We start from the raw sequence: 26,967 nt of genomic DNA, 5'->3' as shown, positions 1-26,967 counted from the left end.
CGACGCGGCTTTCCCCCAAACTTTCTTCTGATAGTTAAAAAAATATTGCGTTCATTTGTTTCTATTGAAAATATCCTTTGACATGACAAAGAAATCTTCAAACATGTTGACAAATATATCGTTAGACATTTTTGTTCCGAGTGGGACCGTAATGCGTGAACGGGGTCATACCAAAGCTCTGCCTCAGGTGATGCGTCGTTGCCATAGTTACTCACCCTCTCAGTTGAGCGCTGGGTCCAGATGGGGGCGATGTCCGCTTTATTCAATCGAGCAGTAGAGTCCCAGAGCGCTGCAAGCGTGCAGGACTACAGATGTGAAACCATTCAAAGATCCAAACAACTGATTTAGCACACATTACCTCCTGTCGTTCCTCTTTAACGGACATAAATATGAAAACATGGTAGTTAAAACGAGAAAACCAAACGCCAAGGATCAAAGCAGCGAGAAAGACAGGAGTCAATCCGTGTCTGGTAAAAACAGGCGTGGAAAAGATGGCAAAGGCTCGGCTAACCAGAGTAAAAACGGACTCTTTACTGGGTTCATAAGAAACAAACTGGGCTTGAGTTCGTCCGGCTTCGTAAGAGGAATAACGGTGTTGATTCTCGGTAAGGCTTTGCTTATTAGCCGCTAGGTAGCTAACGGTACTAAATTAGCATCTAGCAAGCTTATCTTGTCAACACAAAGGTTGTCGAGTTTATATTTCCATCTTTGAATTTATTATTAAATAACACCAAACTACTCGTTTTATCTTCAGTGTATGTGTTAATGCTCACGTGTTAACGGTCGTGCTAGTAACCAATCAAATTTAATTCATTTCACTTTGTTAGTAGCCAATGATGTTTATACTTATGTTTAAGGGAAATTCAAAGATTTGTTATGTAATCCAGTTTTTACAAGACCACAAACTGTGGTTAACACGAATTAACTTTGATATTTGTATTTAATTTTTAATAATGAAAATTTTTCGGTGAACATAAATTCTGCCACATCACCTGATAATCTGGTTGGTCAGATAAGAGCCTGCAAGGTGGCCACGTAACGGACTGTCTAATCTGTGCTAAATCAACAGACTAATTTATATATTTCTTTCCATAGCTTTTATTGTGGGATTTTTACACTGGTAAGTCACTTTAAATCTTTTGAATTGACCTTTATTTTCCACATAGGGATTTCCTGTGATGATAAATGGACCTATTTGTATTCCTTAGGTACCATCTCTCATATCTATTTGAAAATGACAGACACTTTTCACACATGTCATCGCTGGAGAAGGAAATGGCTTTTCGAACGGAGATGGTAATTATTGTTTTCTATCAAATTTAACTGTATGTGTGTCTATTTATATGCCACAACATGTGTTCATGTAGCTCAACTGGTAAAGCATTGCGTCACCACAAAAGTTATGGGTTTGATTCCCAGGGAACACACATACTGATAAAATGCATTTGCATGCTTAATGCAATGCTTCTTGTCACCTTTTTATTACATTTATGTAAATTACCTTTCCATGTACAGGTATAGACGATGATGTATGGTGTCTACTGTCTTGTTTCCGTAGGGGCTGTATTATTCATATTTCAAAACAATCATTGAGGCGCCTTCTTTCACGGATGGTCTTTACATGATTATGAACGACAGACTCACTGAATACCCTCTGGTGATAAACACTTTAAAAAGATTCAACTTGTACCCTGAGGTGAGATGTATTTTCCATCTTGTCTGTAAAGAGGAATTAAATCTTTTGATGTCACGCTACAGTATTTGCCTGAGCTTCAGTGTTAACAGAGTCTTTTTATTGTATCGCAGGTGGTCTTGGCCAGCTGGTACAGAGCATACACAAGCACAATGAATGTGTTTGGAGTCCCTACCAAGTTGTGTTGGACCATCAACAGAGGGGAAGGGCTTGATCCTGTGGAGAGTTGTGAAGGTATTGCAAAGCTTTGTTTAGCCCAAATATCTATTTGAGTGTCGTGGCAACTTCAAACAACATTGTTATATAAGTTAGGTATTGCAATTCCAACATCATTTTATCTCATTTATATAATTTTTAATTGACTGGTTTCTATCTAAAAATCATTCTACATAAAATAAAGAACATTTTGTGAAAATATAACCTTGATACTGATTGAGTTAGGCCATGTCAAAGATTAATGTGAAATGAATGATTAAAAAAATCTAACTTTGATGGTCCAAATCTAATTTAAATTGTGCCTGGATTTGTACAGCCTAAAAGTATCATACACTCTCAGAAATAAAGGTACAAAGCTGTCCCTCTTCTGTCACTGGGGCTGTACCCTAAGTTTCTGTTTGGTACCTTTACAGGAATACAAAACAGAATACATTTTTGGGTAGATTACCGTACCTTTAGGACCTACATTGTTAGGAAGAAGTCAAAATATCTACCCTAGCTGTAAGTGGGGCAGCACCCTTTAAAAAGGTAATTGTATGGAACATTAGGTACAGATATGTAAACATTTAGTACCAATATGTACCTTTAAAATACTAATATGTATTTTTCAGGTACTAATAAGCTCTCTTTGGTCCCAGTATGTACCTCTGAGGTACTTAAATGAAATCCTTAGGTGCAAAGCTGTACTTTTTGAAAGGGTACAGCCCCAGTGACAGAAAAGGTACAGTTTTGTACCTTTATTTCTGACAGTGTATGCAGTTTGGTCATGATTTATTTAAAATGGATGCTTTATAAATAGTTTCCACACATTCACATTGCAACACATTTTTATTCAGGGACATTATAATACAATCAGTGACTTTTTTCTTTAGGTTTGGGGGACCCTGCGTATTTTTATGTCACTTTTGTGTTCCTCCTAAATGGGGCAATGATGAGCCTGTTCTTCATTTATGGAACATATCTGAGGTAATGACGCACTTGATATCCCAGATTAGACATCTCAAAGGAGATCTACTGTAATACTTCAGTACTGAAAGAAAGAAGTGTCTGTCTTTAAAGGACAAGTTCGGTATTTTACACTTAAAGCCCTGTTTTCAGATTGTTGATAATGGAATAGAACGGTTTTGACTGAAATTTCGACATATGCGGCTGGCCCGAGAATTTTCGGTTGTTTCTTGTATCACCTCCCACCTCTATAATGGCTATATAGGTGCACTGGAACAATCCTTCCTAAAATGCATAAAAATTTCACCGAGTGGTCAGGGGTGTTCACTGATAAACTCACACAAATCGCTGCAAAAGATGCTTTTCCAACCTGTTGGAAAGCATCTTTAAGTGGAAAATACCGAACTTGTCCTTTAACTGATTTAATGTATAAATTGCAGATTTCCACGCATTTTCTTAGCAAAAAGCCACATATATCTTAGGAGAAAGTTGAAAAATGTTGCATTTACTTCACACGAGTGCAGCCATGTCCCCTGTTGCCATGGGAACATTATGAAATTCAAGCAGTTTTTGCTAGTTCCCGCAGTTTTTGCAAGTTCTCGCAATTTCATCGCATAATATTGCATAAATATCCTGCATATTCCATCGCCTTTTTTAAGAAAACGTGCCGCAAGATCAAGGATTATTGCCACAACAATCACAAAAAACTTTGTAATTTTCTGGAAGGACTAAACTGTATACATTTTTATAAATGAAACACTTGCATCACCAATTGTTTTTTTCTTACAGTGGTAGTCGACTGGGTGGCATCGTGACAGTTTTGAGTTTCTTCTTTAACCATGGGGAGGTATATCAGAATATTGATTTTGCAGATCTCAGAGTCAGATTCAAAGATGTCCGCAGTAGTTACAGATTACGTATATTTATGTTGAATCCCAGAGCACACGAGTCATGTGGACTCCTCCCCTCAGAGAGAGCTTCTCCTATCCCTTCCTGGTTCTCCAGATGCTTCTGCTCACACACATCATACGGTAACAAACAGTTTTCCATATTTATTACATTTACACACTGTAGTGTAGCACTTACTGCGATATCCACATTTGCTTTTCATTCACTATCATTAGAGATACTCGAGATAATTTGATGTTAATGTGTTATTTCCTATTGAAAACACACTTCCAGAAATATCAAATGTGATGTTAAACATCAAATCAATGGGTCTCATTCTCTAATAATTGCGTACGCTTTTCGTATTTATACGCACATTTGAACTTCTCACGAAAACTTTCCGCCTAATTCACAACATGTGCGTACACACATATGAGTTTGTTTTTATACTTGTTTCTTACGTTAGTGAATTTGGTGTGTTCTACATGAGCGGCCGCGTGCACAAGGTTGATAATTTGCATAAAACACGCCCAAACCAGCTCCATATAAGGATTTTGCGTAGCGCTAGTCCAAAGAAAATATTAGAGCAGTTTGTCATAAAAGCAAAAGAGCTCGAAAAGTAATCCACGATCATATTTATTATCGGTCAAGTTCCGGTTTGCTTTGCATTTTTTATTTTGGAGGTTTTGCTGTCGCTGGAGGATCAGAGTAACATTAAATAAGTATTGAATGCGTTAACAAAATATGATGACATTTTAATTAATATGATAGGGACGCGCATCTATATTTAAAATAAACAGACAGGAGATCAAGTGATTAAAGTTTTTGAACATTTATATGACGTTTACATTAGGCATTAAGCAGACGCTTTTATATAGAGATTTAAAAAGTGAGGAAGGAAAGCGTGAAGATTTTTCATTGCGTGCATCTTCTTGTATGTGTAGAAAAAATAAGTAGGCTATAATAATGTATAATATAATGCATATAATAATAATAATAATAATAGATCATGTATAACAATATATAATACAGAAAATGTTATGATATCAAATATAATCAATTAAATTTTGCGTACATTTAGAAGACAAGTTTTTGTTGAATCACGATTTGTTCGTGAAAACAACCATACGCACATCTCACACACAAATTTGTGCGTACGCATGCTTAGTGAATGAGACCCATTGTTTGTGGTATTATATCTCCTCCAAGTTAACAATTTAATGTTGTTTTTTTAGTGATACATATATTTGGTATGTATAAGTAAGTATGTTACATATTTAGTCTTTTATTTCCCATTTTTAAAGGACAAGGAACCCATGCAGAAATACTATGATGGCTTTGGGTATCTCCAATGTGTTGTTCATGTTACCCTGGCAGTTTGCTCAGTTTGTATTACTTACCCAGGTGAGTGATTGCTGCTAAAATTAATTAAATCAGGGGGATCCAAACTAAACATAGTTCACACACATAGTTATACCTTTTTAGTTATTTTAATTTTTTTATCATTTACAGGTTGCCTCCCTTTTTGTTACATACATCCTGGGTTATCTGAGCCCTGCGAAAATGCAGTCCCTCATAGTCACACACATGGTAATGGATTTGAATGATTTACTGTACATTTTATAGATTGTTGCTGAAAAAAACTGACTAGAATCTCTTCTGACAGATCTCATTAGGCGTCTGTTTCCTTTTGATGTTTGGGAATTCAATGCTGCTGACGTCCTTCTATGCCTCTTCACTGGTGTCTATCTGGGTGAGTAGGACAGGTGGACTTCCTGTTTCTTTGGACCTCAGAGGCTGATATGGTAAATGTTGCTTTATATCAGTAATGGATCACAGCCTCTGACTAAATAAGTACCCAAAATGCATGATCCCAAAAGAAATCAGTGCCATCTTAGTTTAAATGACTGCTCTCCTCTCGTTTCAGGGTATTATTGCTCTCAGAGACAGTTTTGTGGCTACATTTAAACCCGGACTTTTTACGTGGGTAAGAGAACATCCATTACTGCCCGATGCATTATGGGAAATGCACTCTACACCGCTGACTGGATTGAGTTGCGTATCATTTTGTTTTTGTAGATCATGCAGTGCCTTGCATGGGTGGTCTCCACAGTCATCCTGAAGTTCATGCTTTCTGTGATTTTGGGGGCATCGGACGATGTGAGTAAAACAAAAACAGTGGTGCGCACCATGCTGTGGTGTTTTCTTTAGCTGTGAACATCAGTTTGCTTTAGCATGAGGAGTCCATTCAACATTTGGCTTTTGTTATAGGCTCATATCAGCAGTCTGATCAAATCCAAGTTCACAAGCTACAAAGACTTTGACACAATGATGTACACATGTGCAGCAGAGTTCGACTTCATTGAAGCAGAGGTGCGTCATGTGATGCGTTGCGTGTTGTAAATATCGTTTGATTTTCGGCCTCTCAAATATTCTTCATTGTATCTAATGCACATTTGCAGACTCTTTTCCGATATGTCAAAACCTTGCTGCTTCCAGTTAACCTGGTGATTGTGGGATTCATCGCTGGATGGGTAAGTTGTTTTTGGTTGGATACTCAGTCAGTTACCCTTTTATTGGTACGTGACTCACTTGAACCAGCATTATGAAATTGCAGTCAGTGTCAGGCATTTTCGAGGACGTTAATGTGACTTCTCTTGTTGTATGCAAACTAAAGGCTCTTCACACTCTTCCTCTTTTTACTTGCTGACTACAGACTATACAAGACCTCATTCTGTTTCTCAGAAACAAAAAGGCAGCCAAGTCAGAAGATGATGAAACGGAGCAGTGAGTATTTTATATGCACCACCCTCCCAAGAAATGTTTGTAGGTGCCCTAAAGGAATACTCCACTTTCATAAAAAAATCCTGGTAATTTACTCACCCCAATATCATCCAAGATGTTTATGTCTTTATTTCTTCAGTCGAAAAGCAAAACATTTTTTTGTTTTTAAGGACAACATTAAAGGTTTCTTCTCCATGTGGACTTTCAATGCAGCTTCGAGGGCTCTAATCGTTCCCAACCGAGGCATAAGGGTCTTATCTAGCGAAACGAATGTCATTTTGCAAAAAAAAGGACTTTTAAACACAACTTCTCGTCTTGCACTAGCCGTGTGACGCCAGCACGACCTTACATATAACGTAATCACATTGAACTGACACAAAGCCATTAATTCGTATCATTCCACATACAACAACGTCGAAGCGGTCTCCAAACTTTGTAAACAGTGAAGCGGTAGCTTCGCATACGTCATGGCATATTCGACTTTATTGCGTAATACGTAAGGTCACGCTGGCACATTACAAGGCTAGTGCAAGACAAGACGTTGTGGTTAAAAAGTACTTTTTTTCAACAAAAAAAAAACGATAGTTTCCCTAGATATAAGACCCTTATGCCTCGGTTGGGATTGTTTAGAGCCCTTAAGGCATTTTTACACCTGGTCACTTCATGTGTTTTCTCTGATCAGATAGCTATCTGATTTGTTAAAACGGTTCCATTTACATTTGGCCACATAAATGCGTCTAGGCAAAACGGATATGAATCCAATCTTCTACTCCCGCATAAAATGCAAATACACAATGTATTACGCTCCATACAGCAATGAACGTGTCGTCTTTGATTGTTTGCCTCTTTGCCGGCTAACTTCCGGGTGGCGTGCTTACGTTTGAGATTATTCATCAACCAGATGTATTTTACACTTGTCCAGTTTCGTCTGAAATGTGTCCCAGACCACCTCATGAAGTGGTTTGAGCGATCGGATTTAAATCCGTCTCGAAAACGTTTCGAAGGGCACTTGGACTTTTTACAATCAGATAGCTATCCAATTAGAGAAACGCATGAAGTAACCAGGTGTAAAAGCCCATTAGAAGCTGCATTTAAACTGTAACTGTCCACTACATGGAGAAAAATCCTGGAATGTTTTCCTCAAAAAATTGTATTTCTTCTTGACTGAAGAAAGAAAGACATAAACAGCTTTGATGATATGGGGGTGAGTAAATGATCAGAATTTTTATGAAAGTGAAATATTCCTTTAATGGCAAAATTATTGCTATTAAAGAAAAACACCATAGTTTTTCAATATTTTACTATGTTCTTACCACAATTTAGACTGTTACATGAGTAGTTACACAGGTAAGTATGGTGGCACAAAATAATTTTTTAGTTTGGAGCCATAGGAATGAATGGGGCTAGGCTAAATGCTAACACATTCAAGAAGCGCTGTCCAAAGTTTAAAAGTGCATGCATTGAAAAAAGATAGGTATGTATTAATTCGTCTAAGTTGAGGTAACAACATAGTAAAGTATTTAAAAACTGTGGTGTTTTCCTTTAATAATAATAATGTAACATCAAATAGGATAAACACTGTATAACCAAAGTAAATAGACTGTTTAAAATAATACAATATGAAAAGTGAACACATTTTATGAATAGATGACAGTTTTGTTTGATAATAATAATTGCAATCTGTTTCTAAAACTAAACTTTTCTCTGTAATATTTCAGGACTCGGGTCTTGGCGAAGGGCGTGGTAAGATTATTTAAATTCGAAATGAATAGGAATCAGACTTTCATAACCCAAGACACATAGAGGAGTGGTTGATATCTGTCTTGTTGGTTGTGTTTGTTGTACGTCTAGCTGGTGTATCACAGTCTGCAGCTGTTGGCGTTTGCAGTGTTGGCTGTGCTCATCATGAGACTGAAGCTCTTCCTCACTCCTCACATGTGTATCATGTCCTGCTTAATCTGCTCCAGACAGGTGACCATCCAAAATCTCCATCAGTAACTTTCTCAAAACACATTCATAATGCACAGAAAGAATCGTTCACTCTCTGATTTTTCACGGAGACATTGGCTTTTTGACTACAGGTGTTTGGCTGGCTAGGAGAGAAGTTTAAACACCAGATGATAGTTGTTGGAATATTGGCCATGATGACGGTTCAAGGAGTCGCCAACCTTCAGAGTCAATGGGGCATTATAGGAGAATTCAGTAACTTTCCGCAAGAAGAGCTTCTGGAGTGGATCAAGGAGAACACGAGCCCTAGTAAGAAGTTCTGTCGGTTTAAAGGGGACATATCATGAAAATCTGACTTTTTTCATGTTTAACTCTTTCCCCGCCAAGAGAAAACGCTTCCCCGCCAATGACGAGATTTTCCGTCTTTCCGCAATACCGCTATTATCCACCAGGTGGCGCCCTTCCGCAACTTTTTAAAACCGGAAGTATTGCCCTATGGCAAGCTGCTACATGTCCGTGTCTGTTTTAAAGATCGCTCTGAATGAGATCTCTATGAAAAATCCGTCATAAAAATTGAATTATCTCTGCTTTTTGCTCAAAATATGGTGTTTTTGCAAAAACCTACCCATAATCTGCACTATCCAACCATGGCACTGCCATTTGGTGCAGAGATCAGCTCATTCGCATTTAAAAGACACACCCAAAGCGGCAAATTTTTGCTCACACCTACAAAGTGGCAATTTTAACATGTTATAATAAATGATCTATATGGTATTTTGAGCTAGAACTTCACATATGTACTCTGGGGACACCAAAGATTTATTTTACATCTTTAAAAAATGTCCCGTTTAAAAAACAATTTGCATTTGAATAAAGCAATAGGGTGTAATTTCTCCCACTGTTTTCCATCAGGTTTCTTGTTAGGGTATTTTAAAACGAATCATTCTTTAATGATTTTTGTAGATGCTGTGTTTGCCGGTGCCATGCCCACCATGGCAAGTGTAAAACTGTCCACTGGCAGAGCAATCGTCAATCACCCACATTATGAGGACGCAGGATTAAGGTACATTTTTACTATTGTACTTTAAAACTTGATGATATATTTACTACACTGTACAAAGTGTGTCAATTTATCCGTATTATTTAGAGAACGAACAAAGATGGTATATGCCATGTACAGCCGAAAGCCAGCTGAGGTAGTAAAGAGAAATCTGATAAAGCTTCGTGTGGATTACTTCATCCTAGAGGACTCGTGGTGCACAAGACGAACCAAGTAAACGGCATCTATTTTAGGCATTTTCATAACCCAATGATAGCACTTTTTAAAATATGCAAAGTCATTTTTTTTATCACATATAGTGTGTTTATTTTACTTGATTTTTCAGGCCTGGTTGCAGTATGCCTGAGATCTGGGATGTGGAGGACCAACAAAACGCAGGAAAAGTGCCACTTTGTACCCTGATGTCTAAGGATTCTCGTCCGCATTTCCCCACCGTTTATTACAACAGTATTTATAAAGTCCTTCGAGTTCCCAAAACAATGAAGGATATCAGATAACAGCTGTTTATTCATTCAAAAAGTATTTGAACGTACTGTTTTTGCGGTCTTTGATACGTGTGTGTGTGTGTGTGTGTACACAGCAGCGATTATTTTTGTAAAGGTCAATCCTGTTTTTCTTGAGACCTGCTAGTATCTGTTTTATTTTGATAACAGATGTTTAAAGTGCGGTGAATCTGCAGATCATCGGTCAGTATTGGATATACACACTTTCCTGCTTGAAATCTAAGTATTTATTTTGTTAGGAAGACTGTGATTTTTGTCATCCATGATGTTGCTGTTTGTCAGTTTCATGTGTCGAATCATAGGAAAAAAGATTTAATCGTTTACCATAATCGTCTAGCTTGTACTCATGCATTTTAGGACCGACCTGTGGATATTTTTAAACCTTTGGAGCCCTTTTATGGTTAAAGTTTAAAACATTTGTTTTTGGCAGATTCTGTCATACCGAAGTGACCTACAGAAGAGTTATATCTATGGTTTAAGGATTCTAAAAGTTTACAGTGTTATTTAAATCGACCAATTTGTACTGTAAATAAACTGCTTGTACATTTCCTTTTACTTCAAGGTTTAATTTGCGGTAATCATGGTAAAGTTTGTGAAATAGGAATTTAGAACTATTAAAGATAACGTCAAGCAGAGGAACTTTTACTTGTAGAAGCCATGTTTACCTTTCAAACTCTTTCATTCCATAACATTTCAATGTCACTTTATCAAGGTTTATATTATCAGTGTTATTCTCATTTCTCATCTGTCAATGCAATACAAAATCCAGATGTCGGAATATTTCTTTAGTGGTCTTGATGATAATAATCACACAGTATTCACTGCCATAGATATTAATTTGTACTACGTGTTCTGTTTTTATTTTAAAGTGTCCTTTACATTTCAATGAGATCCCTGAAATTGTACATTCGGTGTTAAGGGTGATACATGTGTATGTGTTCACTTGTCTTTAGGGACTTTTACTTTTTTCTGTTGTCTTATGTTTGGTTTAGACATACTAAAGGAAACTTTTATGCTAATCCTTTTCTGAATTTTTACCCCTATATATTCTCGATTAAATGTTTTTTTGTTTTATTTTACTCATTGCTTTGCCTTTTGTGGTTTTTGAGTATGATAGTGACTAAGGTATTTCTACTGAATTAGAAGACGCTTTTTAAATCAATTCAGTTCAATTTTATTTATATAGCGCTTTTCACAATTGGTGATTGTTAATTTAAACAGGTAATAGGGAAATGTGGCTAGATCTTTTAGTGAACTCCATTAGTACAATTGCTAATAAAACCAGATCTCTTTAAATTGTCTCCATTCACTTAGCTGTATATTTAGAAGTCAATGGTTTCAATCAGCTGTATGCTTAGCTTACCATCATTTATTAAAATATCTTTTGTATTCATCAGAAAAAAATAAATTCATACAGGTTTTAAACAACATGAGGATGAGAAAATGTTCATTTTTGGGTAACTATACCTTTAGTATGGAAGGTATTTTTGGACTTTTTTGAATTAATTAAATTATAAAATAATTAATTAAATTATAAAATAAAAAATAAAATGGCAAAATATGTCTCAAATTTGAAAATAAAATGCTAAAATAAAAATTAAAACATATTAAATTATTTCATTTTTAACGTGATGAAGCATCATTCCGGCCAAATTCCGGCATGAATAAAAAGCCTTTTAAAAAATGTATTTACAGATTCCTTTTCAAGCTTGCCTTTATTATTTTAATATTGTCAGTCTTGACTCAAGATTATATTGAAAATGAAATGTCAAATCATCAATTAAATTTTTCAATTTGGCCGGAATGATGCTTCATCACGTTAAAAATGAAAAAATTTAATATAATGTTTTAATTTTTATTTTAGCAATTTAATCAAATTTGGGACATTTTGCGATTTAATTTTTTATTTTATAATTTAATTAATTATTTTATAATTTAATTAATTAATTTTAAAAAGTCCAAAAATACCTTCCATATTAAAGGGACATATTTTTAAAAAAAAAATGCAAATTTTCCAGCTCCCCTAGAGATAAACATCTGATTTTTACAGTTTTGGAATCCATTCATCTGATCTCCCGTTTCTGGCGCTACCACTTTTAGAATATCTTAGCATAATCCATTAAATCTGATTAGACCATTAGCATCGCACTTAAAAATAACCAACGAGTTTGGATATTTTTCCTATTTAAAACTTGACTTCTGTAGTTACATCGTGTACTAAGACCGACGAAAATGTTTTTGGGCCGATAAGGCTAGGAACTATTCTTTCATTCTGGAGTAATAATCAAGGACTTTGTTGTCGTAACATGGCTGCAGGTGGCGCAATGATGTTACGTAGTGCCCAAAAGTAGTCCCCCTGCTATTGAAAGATACTAAGGGGACTATTTCCGGCTGCTGCGTAATATCATTGCGCCACCTGCAGCCATGTTACAACAGCAAAGTCCTTGATTATTACGCTGGAATAAGAGTATAGGTCCTAGCCATATCTGCCTAGAAAATCGCAACTTTTAATTTTCTGTCGGTCTTAGTACACAATGTAAATACAGAAGAGTCAAGTTTTAAATCGGAAAAATATCAAAACTCTTTGGTTGTTTTTAAGCGCGATGCTAATGGTCTAATCAGATTCAATGGATTATGCTAAGCTATGCTAAAAGTGGTACCGCCAGACGCAGAGATCAGCTGAATGGATTCCAAAACGGTAAAAAAAAAATGTGTAACTCTAGGGGAGCTGGAAAATTAGCATATTTTCAAAAAAGTTGAGTGTCCCTTTAAGCCTGGTCTATAAAACCGGGGGTATAATTTTAAGTTTCGCATTGGATTTTGCAATTTTGGATGATTTAGTAAAACCAGACACAAGCATTCGTTTCATTACTTTTAATAAACAATTTCATCAACATTACAAAAGATCTCCCATGTAAGGGTATACAGTATTTATATATTTATAAAGTACAAATCCAAAACTTCTGCCCTACATTTTTCATAAATCTTGATTAGAAATTTAGTCTGAACCGGGCTGAAACAGTGAACAGTTTATGTTGATACAGGACATAGTACATAAATGTTGTGCAGACGAACACTATTGCAGCAATACTTGTTCAGAGTCCTAATATGGAGAGAAAATACTAGCGACTATAGCACATGTTCAATGCTGTCTCCTCCTTACAGTCTTATTCCCTATCACAAACACAGTATTATGTCACTTGCTGCAAAAGTAAAAAAAAGTGTACGAAGGGTCTGTTTGCTTTACTGATAAACTTAAGAGCATGGGGGCAGTTTGCTTGCACTTTTGCAACCAAAATCAACTAAGTAAACACCTGGCGAAGGACTAACTGCAAACTAGTTCAAAACAAGTATATATATATATACAGAACAAAATATCAAAATAAAACAAGTCAGATACTCTGTGGTATTATAAATATTGGAAAAAAACATGAAAAAGTTTATCGCATTAAAAAGTGTAACAAGGGGGTCTGTAATCACTTTTAGTCCAGTGTAAAATGAAAAGGCAAAGCATTCAGATAGCTCATTAGGGTCATTGGCGTTAAGAGATAATATGAAGAATAGCTCGATAGGAAGAAGAGTAATGTGGGAAAAGATTGCAATAGGAAGTTCCTGAGACGGTTCTAGACAGGATACATTAAATAAGTTGTTTTCAGGCCTATAGCCTACCTAAAGTGCACATTAACAGGAAAGAAAAGAAATGATAGACCAACAATACTGCAGCTAGCTATCCTGCTGCCTTATCGCCTCTGTGAACTTAACCATCACATGACCGTTAATAAATTAGTTGATTAACACGTTATAAAAATCATAATTACTAACAATAGTAAACTCTATTTCATAACACTAAAAAAATGAAACAATGTAAACACGTGAAAACATGGGGGAACTGATATTGCTGAGCTCTATAACACAATCTGCAGCAATTTACATATTTCAGCAACAATATGATGAATTTGAAACATGTACATGTACTAAAAGTATTTAGTTTGTTCCCGATCTGTGCTGCTAATTGGCTTGTATTAGATATTTGTGTTTTAATAAAGGATTAGTATATCTCTCATGTAAATCTTCAAGTACTCGCGAGTACATTCTTCACTATTAAAGTACAATATTTAATATCTCCTTCATGTGCCATTTAAATCCATAAACAGTATGGAAGGTCAGTCATTCAACCGGTTCTCGTATCACCTCATCGCAGTGAGATGTTTCCTCAAATGTGCATTTATTCCTTTTCAAACCAGCACTTTGACAGACAGCATTTTAATGCAGTAAAAAAAATGGTCTTGTATTTAACGTCTAACGTGTGATTTGAAAATCATGGTACCGCAAAAGTGTATAAAACTAATTCTAAGAGACTCCTTGTCTTTTGAAAAATGAACATAAAATATGAAACTTAAGAGACTGGGCACCTTAACCTATGGCGTCCTATTCGTATTAAAAACAAATGATACAAAATAAATCAGGACTAGTTCATTTAGTGCTATTAAACGAAAGCCTTTGAGAAATACCTGGAAGTCATTGTTTAGCCCTCTATCGGGCGGTGTCTACCTTTGGCTTCATGTAGGCAGGTCAGGACAGAGCAACACATAACAGCTCTCATAATGACGTCTCTGTGTCCAAACATTTCTCTTCATTATCATCATCCACATCGATCTTAATGCAAGCTGTATTTTCACTGTTGAGAAACAAACAGGTAAAGAAAACCATTAGATGATGCATAATGACAAACACAATTTTCCTAATTCATCAGAGGACACACAAAATGAAACGTGCAAAAGCATTCAACAACCCAAAAACAATGTTTACATAACTTATTTACAACAATGTATAAATAACTGTTCACACGGAGGACCTTACAACATTTACACAACAACTTTGTATTTTTTTGTTTTGGCTGATTTACATTAGTGTTTCTCAACCTAGACATGCTTTGAGATCATATAAAGAGGCATAATTACAATATTTTAAGGTTTTTTTAATCATGTGTTTCAGTGGTGGCCGGTGATTTCTTTATTCGAGGGCGCTCGATGTGAAGTTCGTCACAACATGTATGTAGCCAGTCGTGTGTGGTTCCATTTGTCAAAATATGTGTCCTGCGCTTTGAGAGATCGTGTATGCATCACGTGTCTTGTCAAAATAAGTGCCTGCTGCAGATGCTTCTTAAGGGTTTATGATAAAAGAGACGCTCGCGTTTGCTAGATACTCACATAACCTCATTTAGAGTTTAGTGTTAAGCGAGTCTCTTGCGTGTATTTTGTAAACGTGAGCGTCTCTTTTATCCTAAGTGGTTTTGAAGCGTGTGCAGCAGGCACTTATTTTGACAAAACACGTCATGCATGGTTCACATGATGCAACAAACGCATATTTTGAAAACGCAAGCAACACACATGACACTCCGAACACTTATTTTGAATTAGCGCCCCTCGGATGAGCAGTCACGAGCCACCACTGATGTGCTTACAATGCTAAGATAAGGTAGTTAAAATCTTTTATGTAAAATGTTTAATATTAATATCCATAATATTTATAGTGTAAGCTCCCCAACCCTCAGGTAAAAAATAAAAGGTCATGGGGTCCAAAGAAAAAGGTTGGGAACCAATGGTTTACATGACGACAGCGCTTTTTAGGTCCTGAAAATGAAAACTTTTGATAAAGTGCATGTTTTGGAAAACGGCATTATCGTTTATGCAAAAAGACAAAAATGCAAACTTGTGAAAACGGTGAAATCGCACACATGTTTATAGAACACATTTATATAGTTTATAGGCAGATGCAAGTACTTGACAACCATAACAACAATCCTGACCTACAGGACTGCGTTTGTGCTACTTAAGATACTGAGATACTTAAGATACGCTTCTCCAACAAAGTTTACACATTTTTTTATGCCATTTTATATTCTATACTGCAAAAAAATATTTTCAAGAAAAAAAAAATATTAGTATTTTTTGTCTTATTTTCAGTCAAAATATCTAAACATTCTTAAATGAAGATGTTTTTTCTTGATAAGCAAAACGACCCAAGAAAATAAGTCTAGTTTTTAAACCAAAAAAAAAAATCAAATTTAAGTACATAAAACAAGCAAAAAAAATCTGCCAATGGGGTAAGCAAAAAAATCTTTAAAAAATTTCTTAAACACTAAATTCAAGAAAATTCAAGAAAATTTAAGAAAAATGTAAGAAAAAATGTAAGAACAATTTTTGAAAGATGTAAGAAAAATTAGCTTACCCCATTGGCAGATTTTTTGCTTGTTTTATGCACAAAATCACTTAAATTTGATATTTTTGGTCTAAAAACTAAACTTATTTTCTTGGGTCATTTTGCTCATCAAGAAAAAGCATCTTAATTTAAGAATATTTAGATATTTTTACTGAAAACAAGACAAAAATACTAAGAATTTGTTTTCTTGAAAATCATTTTTTGCTGTGTAGGACAGGGGTTTCCAACCTGGGCTACTTTTTTGATATAGTCTACTCAAAACTTTTTTGTTTTACTTGTTAATTTAATTTTACTTGTTCATATGTTATCATTGTTTAAAATATTAACATACATAAAAGAAGCTAAGCTAATATAAAAATATGTAATAAATAAATATAAAAATTGAGGCTAATAATAGAATGTGCTTTGGTGGGCAACTCACAGACTCTGTGCGGGCAACCTTTGGTCAAGGGTCACTTGTAGTAATAAACTTACCTCGTTGTCCATATAAACAATATCGTTGCATGCTCTCATCATCTAGTTTATGTGTATTTATTGCTCTCTAGAAGAATGCATATATGTGTACAGCGGTGTACGGTTTCTTTACAAATGAACATTGCTAACTACTTGCCTGGCAAGCATAATAGGCTACAGTTTTTTGTTTGTTTTTGCGGATCTGTGTAAAATGGGGTAGTTTTGACAACGTTAGCGTGTATGCCATTTTTTCAAAAACCATACTGAAAGTCTGAGAAGATACTGTGGGAAGTACAAGTCAAATTTGCAAACAAAAACACTTTAACTTATTTAACTAGTTGCAACATATTTATTTTTTTAATATCTCTTCAAAGAAAATTATGATAATGCAAATAGTACAAATAAAAAATGCCTAGTTTCTAAACGACAGAAAAACCAAAAACGGATAATTACGCTACAATATTTAAGCTGTATGGTTTGACATCAATGTTGAAGACAGACTACACATTCATACAATGAGGGGACACATGGGCGTCAGATGCAAAAAAAAAATGTGGGTGGGTCCAAAACATTTACTAAGTAGATGCCATTTTCTTGTATTCTGGTGCCTATTATTTAAACACAAGGTTTTTTTGACTTAAAGCTTAATTTAAGTCGCGAGAGTGCAGTTGGCGAAAATACACTGTAAAAAGTAAAAAGTTGGATCAACTTAAAAAAATTACTTAAATTGGAAACACCTAAAACCTTTAGTTTCACTTTAGGTGAAAATTTTAAGTAGGAAAAAAATGACATTTTTAGGTGTTATCAATTGAAGTAATTTTTTAAGTTGATTCAACTACAGTGTCCTAAAAACAAAAAAGCTGAATTTATTTGGACTCTTAACTCTTTCGCCATTGACGAAATATCTCGTCAATCAAGAGAAAACGCTTCCCTGCCAATGACAAGATTTTCCGTCTTTCCGCAACTTTTTAAAACCGGAAGTATTGCCCTATGGCAAGCTGCTGCATGTCCGTGTCTGTTTTAAAGATCGCTCTGAATGGGATCTCTATGAAAAGTCCGTCACAAAAATGGAATTATCTCAGCTTTTTGCTCAAAATATGGTGTTTTTGCAAAAACATACCCATATTCAAAAGCTGATTACAAAAGAACCACTGAAGGTAGGATGAAACTGTTTTTTTGTTTGAAAGCAGAGTGTCTGTTCTTTCATTTGGTATATTGTATGTTTATATATTTAAAGAAGAACATTTTCTGGAAGGCATTAAACTTTGGTGAAAATCATGAAAAACGCTGGCGCTGGCTGGCAACTTTTTTTAAAAACGCTGGCGGTGAAAGAGTTAATGAGCCAAGTGGAAATGGATTTGAGGAAGCAGCAGTATGGAAGTCAAAACTGCAGCTAAAACACGTAACAGAGTTTAATTTATAACTGCATTCCTCTAGTGGAATGAATCTGACCGCCAGTGCTCTGACAAGTGAACAGACATATGCACTAAATTACAGAAAAGTGAGTGGGTCCAATATTATTGGACTTAAAAAGTGTGTGCCACCCACATATAATGGTTCCGACGCCCATGAGAGGACAGAACAAAACTGGAAAAAGAACAGATATGATCACTGTGAGAAAGTCAGAGGATTAAGAGGTAAGTAAAGCATGAAACAGATGCGAGGTTAGAGGATCAATAGCTACCTGCAACTAGGTCTCAATAGTTTGGCACTGGCAACAGCTTTCCACATAGATGTTTTGGCCATCTCATCAGATATGTTAACCACAGAGGGGTCAGAACTGCAGAAAAGACACATCATAGCACTTATAGCTGGTCACATATGCAAACTATTTCCCAGAATCCCCCTTAATCTTTCTGTTCACCAGCAAAGTGCTTAATGGCCATCTGATTATTTACGTACAAAAATCAGATGGACCAGATGAACCTTCTCAGTGCAGTTCTTGCAAACATATCTTATTCTGAAGCCTCCGTCTTGTAGGTTATTTGAAAGGTGGCAAATTTAGAAAAATTACCATATTTTCCGGCCTAGAAATCACTCCGGAGTATAAGTCCCATCAGTCAAAAATGCATTTTAAAGCGGAAAAAACATATATAAGTCACACTGGACTATACGTCGTGTTTATTTAGAAAATTATTTCACAAAATCCAAGCCCAAGAACAAACATTTAATCTCGATAGGCAAGTTATTCAACTAAGCAACAGCACAGAACAGCAGGCTGAATAGGTGTCCGTACATGTTAATGTTACATAAACATTTATTCATACATAAAAGCATACAGAACAGACCTAAATAGGCTAAATAAGAACGACAGGCCAAATCAAGTTCAAAAAGGTACCGAAGTCATTCCACATCACTGAATCCATTGAAATACATAAATACAGGAGCAGCATAGAGCGGACTCTCACGGCTGTAGACGGTAAGGGTTTCTCTTGGTTCATATAAATTAATTTTGACGTATAAGTCGCACCTCACTAAAAGTCGCAGGACCAGCCAAACTATGAAAAGTGTGACTTATAGTCCAGAAAATACGGTAATAATTTTGCAAAAACAGAAGATCTCCATAGGTTAGGGCAGTTTGTTAAAATGTTCCCTGTCATGTTAGTAATCGAAGCATTTCTTTGCTTGAGTTATCTTAACTGGATCAACTGCCACCTGGAATCATCCGGTTGGGTCAGACCTAATGTAAAGTCACTAAGATGAAATGAAAAACCTTCCACAAACTTGTAACCCATGCTCGTCGTCTCTCCTTGTCTTTAGTATACCAAAACATTTTATTATCAACAAGGATTTTGTTTCAGAGATCAGTTTAGGCACTAGCCCAGGCGCCCTATCTTGCACCCAGCGCAATTGACTTCGTCAGTGACGCATGTATCATTCGTATTTTGCACCGGCGCACAGCAGGTTTTTCCCTCCACAAACGCACGTCGGCAAACTAGGGAATGAACTTGCGCTCCCTGGGCGGTTCAGCGCAAAAAAGGATGCGTGTTGCGGCGCAAACCATCCCTGATGATATTTTGCTGTTTCAAAAAACAATTGCGCCACTGACCAAAAAAAAGTAGTCTAAAGTCAGTGGCGCGTTGCGCGTTGTTCATTATGCTATTTTAAGGGCGCATGCTTGACCATAATGTATAGCGTGCACAACGCGCGCACACTTTGCTTATCTAATCTACAAAGATGCAACAGTTATTTTTGCAAATCATAAATTGTTACAATAAAAAATATTAATACATGAGATAAGGGGAATCATAGTGGTGATAGTTTTTAATTATTGTGTGGCTGCGTTAAAAAATTCTCATGCAAATAACGATTCAAATATTTTCATAGGTTTGTTGTGTGGCTGTATTACGTTTATTTTATGTAAATAATAATTAAAATGTTTTCATAAGAAACCTTAATGTATGTGAACTTGATTTGTAAGAGTACTTTGGGGTTGGACTGCTTGCGTTTCTCGGCTTTCAGCGGTGAGGGTGGACGCAGCGATGTCCTCTGCTGGCGTCAGGTCCTGTGTAGAGGCAGATCCTCCTCCCTTTACACGGCGTGCCCGATTTATGCTGGCAAGCTTGGGATTCCCCCGTCTCCTGACATCATTGTAGCGCTTGCGGCGCAACGTCCTGGGGATGCCAGCTGATGAGACAATTGCGGCTATTTCCTCCCACGCCTGTTTAACCGACGCTGAATTGGGCGGGCTTCTCCCATCCCCATACAAAACAACTTCTCTGTCTTTGACTGCTCTTACAAGAACGTGGGTCTCCTCGGCTGTGAACCGCTCCTGGTGTGCGCCTGGTAAATCCGTCATAATAATAGCAACCCGCCATGGACCTTGCGCACTTGCGTTTAAAGGGAATGTTGGATGACGTTCTGATTGGTTTATTTGATTTTACGCCCAAACCACACCTATGAATAATGAACCTACTTCAGACCAACCCCTTAATGATTTGCGCCTGGCGCAAGAGTTATTTCTCCCGCCGGGAAAATAGCAACAGCGCCCAAGATCCGCCCACAAAGTCACTTGCGCTTTATAAACGGGCCCCAGAAGTTAATTTCGGTTTAGGCACGTAACCGTAACAATGCGCGTGTGCCCAATGAAACCGTCTATATCTTGCAGCCCTAAAACTGGCATCTAAATATTAAACCGTAAAGGGATAGTTCACCGATAAATAATGGATAATTTGAGCAATGTTTGTAACCAAGCAGATCTGGGGCTCCATTCACTTGCAAATTAGGAAAAAATAATAGTTGATTGGTGTCCCTGATCTGCTTGGTTACAAACATTCTTCAAAATATCTTTTTTTAAATATCTTCTTTTGTGTTGAGCAAAAAAAATATTTTTCACAAGTTTGGAATAACGTGAGGATACGTAAATGATGACAGAATTTTCATTTTCGGAAAAACTATCCCTTTAAGTGCCTCTTCTAAATGAAGGCATCCACTGAGAAATATCCAGGTTTTTTTAAACTGTTAGTAAGCCCTACCAAGGTAATTGGTCAACACAACAGCTGTCTGTCAATGAGATGGCCTGGTGATTTTGTTGGACTTTTAATACTGGAGAGCATGAATTTTTACTGCTTTACACATGAAACTACACATTTCCCACATTCCCCAAGCAGAGCTGTCAGAGAAAGATTATTTAGAGACCATGCACTCACACCGCGATAAAGACAGCTGTGTTAAAACCACAGTGTTCTGCGTTAATCAGCATTAAGTAATGATTAACTCAAAAAGTGGCAAAAATGGGAACATGTGGTAACCAGAACACAAGCACGCCTGCAAATACACAAAAGACCAACCGCTCGACTCTCGTCTTCCTCGCATGATGTGCTCGAGGCTACGCTTTCAGATCTGTCTCAAAGGAAACATGTCATATGAAATAAAACTATAAATAAAGACATCAACTGAAGAACTGAATGAAGTATATCACCAACCTGAGTTTCAGGGCCTTTACCGGGACATTCAGGTGAATCCCGCCCTCATAGGGGATCTCTATGCCCTCGTCTGCCTCCATCATGCGCTGTGCTTCCTACAAATATTGAATTGTTTAAAAATTCAGTTTAAAAAAAGGCACAATGTGTGTGCTGTTATACATTTTTTATTTTTACAAAATAAGTACGTATGTGAATATTATAGCTAGGGGAGAGCGGGGCACAACCTAACGTGTTTTGGTTTTGGCTCAATCATTCAAAAATATTTGAGTTTGATTCATTATATTTTTACACAAGCAACACACACATCTCTGCTACAAATGAACATTTGAAGTTTGTTTCTAGTACTTAGCATTCTTGGACAATTACACCAAACGTGACAGAAGTGCAAATGTTACAACTTACCCCAAAGGTAGGGTTAATTGTAACAGGCAGGGGGTTAGTTGTAACACTTTAAATTAAGTTTGAATGCAAATATTAAAAATACATTTGACACACAATTTTTGATAAGACAGGCACAATTATTTTGTTGGCAGCCAGTAATCATTCGTGTGTAGCCTATTTAAAACAACGGCAAGAATTACGCTAACTTTAGCGGTTTTCATATCATAAGTGCTGAGGGGTTAGTTGTAACACAGCGTTACAATTAACCCCGCTGGGTGAAAATATTTTCAAGCCCACCAAAAAAGTTGCTAAGAGCTGCAGACATATTTCAAAACGATGCTATGTTTTAGTCAACAAGACACCGATTAATATGACAAAGCATTGGATTTGGTATCTTACACACCCAACTTAGAAACCGAAAAAATATATGATGAAAAAATTTACTTTCATGCCACCAAAACACTCGTTCATCAATAACTCTCTGGAAAAACATTATACATTTCCAATAATTTGTAGGAGATCATCTTTTGGCAGCGTGAAAAAAATACCGGAAAATCAAAACGCTCAACCTTGTGGAAAAATGTAAACAGTCCGTGTTACAACTAACCCCGCGTTAGTTTTTGCTCCGCGCACCCCTACATCAAAAATATAGTCAAGCCTATCAAGAGTAGGACACTGAAAAAGTTTAGAGCCCAGCCCTTCAATTTGTTTCAATATAATATACACACAACTAATATATATACGAAATACATTGCACCTCTTTTGCCTTTTTCTTTTTGTCGTCTTCCTTTTTCTTCTTGCTTTCGGGCATGACATCATCCAGCCAGCTGAGCTCCCTCTTAGTAAAGAAGAAATCTAGAAGCTTCCGTATAAACACCAGAGCCAGGACCTAAAGGAGAAGCAGGTATATTTATAATATCTCCTCTACATGCATGTACAACACACATTTCAATGCACTGTAATTTAAACGCACCATCATTGGGAAGACCACAGCGGCTGTGGAGGCTTTGATGACCCACAGGAGCACCAGACAGGTGAGTTGGACTATAGTGAATACGTGAACCTTCCACAGTGGCACGTATCTCAGGTAGATCAGATCAGGCTGGTGCTTCGCAGGCATGCCAAACAGCTTAATCCGGTCAAAGAACTACAGCATTCAAAACAGAAACTGCATTATAACTCAATTGGTGCAATTTTATAGTAATAAAATTACTTTCTTGTAGTAATACTTAAAGGGACAGTCCACTTTTTTGAAAATATGTTCATTTTCCAGCTCCCCTAGAGTTAAACATTTGATTTTTACGGTTTTGGAATCCATTCAGCTGATGTCTGGGTCTGGCGGTACCACTTTTAGCATAGCTTAGCACAATCCATTGAATCTGATTAGACCATTAGCATCGCGCTAAAACATAACCAAAGAGTTTTGATATTTTTCCTATTTGAAACTTTACTCTTCTGTAGTTTTTACTGTGTACTAAGACTGAGGCAATGATTTTACGCAGTGCCCGAAAATAGTTCCCAGCTATTGAAAGTAACCAAGGGGACTATTTTCTGGCGCTGCGTAATATCATTGCACCTGCTGTAGCCATGTTACAGCAGCAAAGTCCTTGATTATTACGCCAGAATTAGAGTATAGTTCCTAGCCATATCTGCCTAGAAAATCACAACTTTTAATTTTCCTTCGGTCTTAATACACAATGTAACTGCAGAAGAGTCCAGTTTTAAATAGGAAAATATCGAAACTCTTTGGTTATTTGTAGCGCGATGCTAATGGTCTAATCAGATTCAATGGATTATGCTAAGCTATTCTAAAAGTGATACCGCCAAACCGGGAGATCAGCTGAATGGATTCCAAAAAGGTAAAAATCAAATATTTAACTCTAGGGGAGCTGGAAGTAAGCACATTTTCAAAAAAGTGGTGTGTCCCTTCAAATTGTTTGCTAAATATAAAGCACACAAACCTGTATGCCTTTGAGGGAGGACACACCCATATAGAGGAACACGCCATACAACACAGGCATTGGTATAAACTAGAGGACAACAGAAAATACATAAAATGTATTATATATCTCATACTCTAAAAATGAGATTGGGAACATCAAATTTATTTTACTTTAACTCTTTCCTTGCTAATGATGAGTTTTTACAGCAATCCATACTTCCGCTATTATCCACTAGGTGGTGCTTTTATCAAACTTATATAAAACACTGAAGCTTCCACTGATCCAAACTCTACATATGTTTTGATCATTGTTTTGAATCTGATCTCTAACAAAAGTTTTTCACACTACTGATGAATACATTTTTAATATATTTACAATAGTAAAATCACCAAATATCTTCATGGGACATGATTAAATTGCATTAAAAAAACATGTTCCTGATGAGGTTTTATGTTAATCTGTAATACCGCAATTATCCACTAGATGGCATACTCAATTTATAAAAAATTGAAGCAAAAAAAATATTTACTTATTTTAAACTCTGTGTATTTTTGATAATTGTTCTGAATCTGATCTTTAACAATATTCCTTCACAGAAATGCAATTATTTCAGCTTTTTGCTTAAAAACGTTTTATTTTTGTAAGAAAATAATTATCTTGCCAATGATGAGTTTTAACAGCAATCCATACTTCCGCTATTATCCACTAGGTGGCGCTTTTATCAAACGGATAAAAGACTGAATCTTTCACTAATCCGAAACAGTAAAAACTCTGTGTATATTTTGAATCTGATCTTTCACAAATGTCCTTCACAAAATGCAATTACCTCAGTTTTTTGCTCAAAATTTTGTATTTTTTTAAGAAACCTACACATAAAAAATGTAAAATGAAACTTTACTAAAAAATGAAACTTTACCTTCAGAACAGATGTCATAAAGACCGATAATCCCATAAGTACAAAGATCATCAGCCCGGTGATCCTCTGCTCACGGATGCCCAGGAATTTGGGCTGCTCTCCTGGGGCCGAGCATTCGGATTCCACCTTCAGGCTGTTGACGTGAGAGATAGAGAGGACGGTCGCAGCGACGAACCAGGGCAAGCCCATCACCGAACACACGGCCAGCATCACTGCCACCACCAAAAGGTCAAGGTGATACCCACAGCCTTTCTACAGGGGATAAGAAAAGCATTAATACCAGGAATTTGAACTGCTCTGATAGAGGGCACCAAGAATCGAACCAACCTTGAGTTTGTGTTCCTTACGGTTGATAATCACGGCAGTGATCTGCTGATCCATGAAGATCAGTATGGTGCACAAGAGGGCAGGAATGGCTGCCGCCAGTAACGTCCACCAAGGGTTGTCACCTAGAGGTGAGATCAACCAGCCTCGATTCTTAGAGGTGGGCTATGATCCAAAACACAACATTGTACACAATTTAATATAGAGTGCACTGTGATTGTTTAATAAATTGCATTTAAACATGTTTAAAACTTGTTTTACCTCAAAAGTGTCTGGGACCTGTAGTTTAGGAGATGGGACGCCGACTAAATAATCGACCAACACCATGATCATGATGGTCAGAAAAACAGCAAAGTCACTGATGGAAGAGCGGACCTGTGGAGGACATCGGAGTAAATCACACTGTATTAGCAGCACATGCTCAGACAGAGAGGCAGAAACACTCACCTTAGTGGGAAAATAATGCTTGGTCTTGAACTGTTTGAGGAAGGATGACAGGAAGAAGGTGGTGAAGAAGAGGATGACAGACCAGAACAACACATCAGGGATGAACGGCCCGTGGTGTCCGCATGCAGGACCAACAAACTCGCCAAAGAGCTGCTTGCATGTCTTTATCAGAGAGGAAAAGTTTAATCAACATCAAAGGATTTGACATAGTTGAACATATTTACATTATATGATTACATATGTGACTTTGGACCACAAAAACAGTCAGAAGTGTCCTTTTATTGAGGTTTAGCTTTTATATGAAAGCTGAATAAATAAGCTTTCCATTGATGTGTGGTTTGTAATGCTGCGTTCAGACCAGCAGTGGTAGAGGCATCAAGCGCGAGTGATTTCAATGTTAAATCAATGTGAAGATGCGTTGACGCGTGCCTGGAGGTCTCGCAGCGCGAATGAGGCGTTTAGCGCGGCGTGGTAGAAGTGATTCCGCCTTATTCGCGCAAATAGCGCGGATTGAGCGTTGCCGCAGGAAACACGTGAGTTGAAAAATGTGAACTTTGGTGTAAAAACGCGGCGTGTTAACCCATCAGGAGCTTGCTCTCGAAGTGACGTGATTACAGAAAGCGAGCGGATTCGCAGAAGTCCCTCCCATGATGTGAATTTCTGCGTGAATGTCTCGATGACTAGAATTTCACACGCAGCTTTCATGTGCAAATGAAGCGTGTAAACCCAAAATGTTCAAGTAGGCGCAAATTTGACACCTCAAACGCGGCTGGTGTGAACCCACTGTAAGGATAGAACAATATTTGGTCGAGATAAAATATTTAAAAATCTCCAATCCGAGGGTGCAAAAAATCTAAATATTGAGAAAATCGCCTTTGAAGTTGTCCAAATGAACTCCTTAACAACACATCACTAATGATGAATATATTTTTGATATATTTCCGATAGTAAAATCACCAAATATCTTCATGGGACATGATCTTTACTTAACTATTTCCACGCCATTGACGAGTTATTTTGTCAATTAAGGGAAAAAATTGCATCTTGTAAGCATTCTGTGGGGAATCTGTAATACCATGATTATCCACTAGATAGCGTACTTACCCAATTTATAAAAAAACTGAAGCAAAAAAATTATTTACTCATTTTAAACTCTGTGTATGTTTTGATAATCGTTCTAAATCAGGGGGCGTATTACAGAAACTTTCTATCTTAGGTCTTAACTTAAGATATGATGTGTTAAGTTAAGATTTTTCACAAATTCATATTACAGAAGCAAATCTTAAATTGATTTAGGATTCTCATCTTATTTCAACAAAT

At 36.7% G+C, this 26,967-nt stretch overlaps 2 protein-coding genes across 7 annotated transcripts in view; one reads left to right on the top strand and one right to left on the bottom strand.

The window, feature by feature from the left end:
• Positions 1–247: 247 nt before the first annotated feature.
• On the top strand, positions 248–11,113 carry dpy19l1l (dpy-19-like 1, like (H. sapiens)). Its single transcript, XM_065298644.2, has 22 exons — positions 248–605; positions 1,096–1,120; positions 1,209–1,296; positions 1,559–1,696; positions 1,807–1,927; positions 2,782–2,875; positions 3,644–3,701; positions 3,794–3,885; positions 5,047–5,146; positions 5,255–5,332; positions 5,409–5,495; positions 5,670–5,729; positions 5,822–5,902; positions 6,014–6,115; positions 6,205–6,276; positions 6,459–6,529; positions 8,245–8,269; positions 8,378–8,497; positions 8,608–8,782; positions 9,437–9,536; positions 9,621–9,746; positions 9,859–11,113. The coding sequence occupies exons 1-22, from the start codon at positions 398–400 to the stop codon at positions 10,028–10,030; spliced, it is 2,193 nt and encodes a 730-aa protein (XP_065154716.1). The 5' UTR covers positions 248–397; the 3' UTR covers positions 10,031–11,113.
• Positions 11,114–12,895: 1,782 nt separating this feature from the next.
• The window catches only part of slc4a7 (solute carrier family 4 member 7), a 54,949-nt gene continuing 40,877 nt past the window's right edge, over positions 12,896–26,967 (bottom strand). For 4 of the 6 annotated variants that reach the window (XM_065298621.1, XM_065298620.2, XM_065298623.2 and 1 more), the window contains 10 exons: positions 25,648–25,809; positions 25,462–25,575; positions 25,204–25,365; positions 24,877–25,128; positions 23,979–24,047; positions 22,991–23,164; positions 22,775–22,906; positions 21,637–21,731; positions 18,396–18,491; positions 12,896–14,714 (listed from right to left, as the gene is read on the bottom strand). In XM_065298621.1, coding sequence (XP_065154693.1) covers positions 14,636–14,714; positions 18,396–18,491; positions 21,637–21,731; positions 22,775–22,906; positions 22,991–23,164; positions 23,979–24,047; positions 24,877–25,128; positions 25,204–25,365; positions 25,462–25,575; positions 25,648–25,809 — 1,335 coding nt within the window. In that variant the 3' untranslated portion in view covers positions 12,896–14,635. Of the gene's footprint in view, positions 14,715–18,395; positions 18,492–21,501; positions 21,554–21,636; positions 21,732–22,774; positions 22,907–22,990; positions 23,165–23,978; positions 24,048–24,876; positions 25,129–25,203; positions 25,366–25,461; positions 25,576–25,647; positions 25,810–26,967 lie in introns of all 6 variants that reach the window. The other 2 variants (XM_065298625.2, XM_065298624.2) reach the window with 2 other exon arrangements.

Source organism: Paramisgurnus dabryanus, chromosome 13 (genome assembly GCF_030506205.2).
Source record: "Paramisgurnus dabryanus chromosome 13, PD_genome_1.1, whole genome shotgun sequence".
Classification (NCBI taxonomy): domain Eukaryota; kingdom Metazoa; phylum Chordata; class Actinopteri; order Cypriniformes; family Cobitidae; genus Paramisgurnus; species Paramisgurnus dabryanus.
Note: the sequence above shows the minus strand (reverse complement) of the source record. Positions and strands in the feature narration are given on the sequence as shown.

Coding starts and splice junctions, on each gene's coding strand:
- dpy19l1l (XM_065298644.2), top strand. CDS start 398: ATGGTAGTTAAAACGAGAAAACCAAACGCCAAGGATCAAAGCAGCGAG. Junction 1,297..1,558: donor TGGCTTTTCGAACGGAGATG/GTAATTATTGTT, acceptor TTGTTTCCGTAG/GGGCTGTATTATTCATATTT. Junction 3,702..3,793: donor TCTTCTTTAACCATGGGGAG/GTATATCAGAAT, acceptor GTTGAATCCCAG/AGCACACGAGTCATGTGGAC.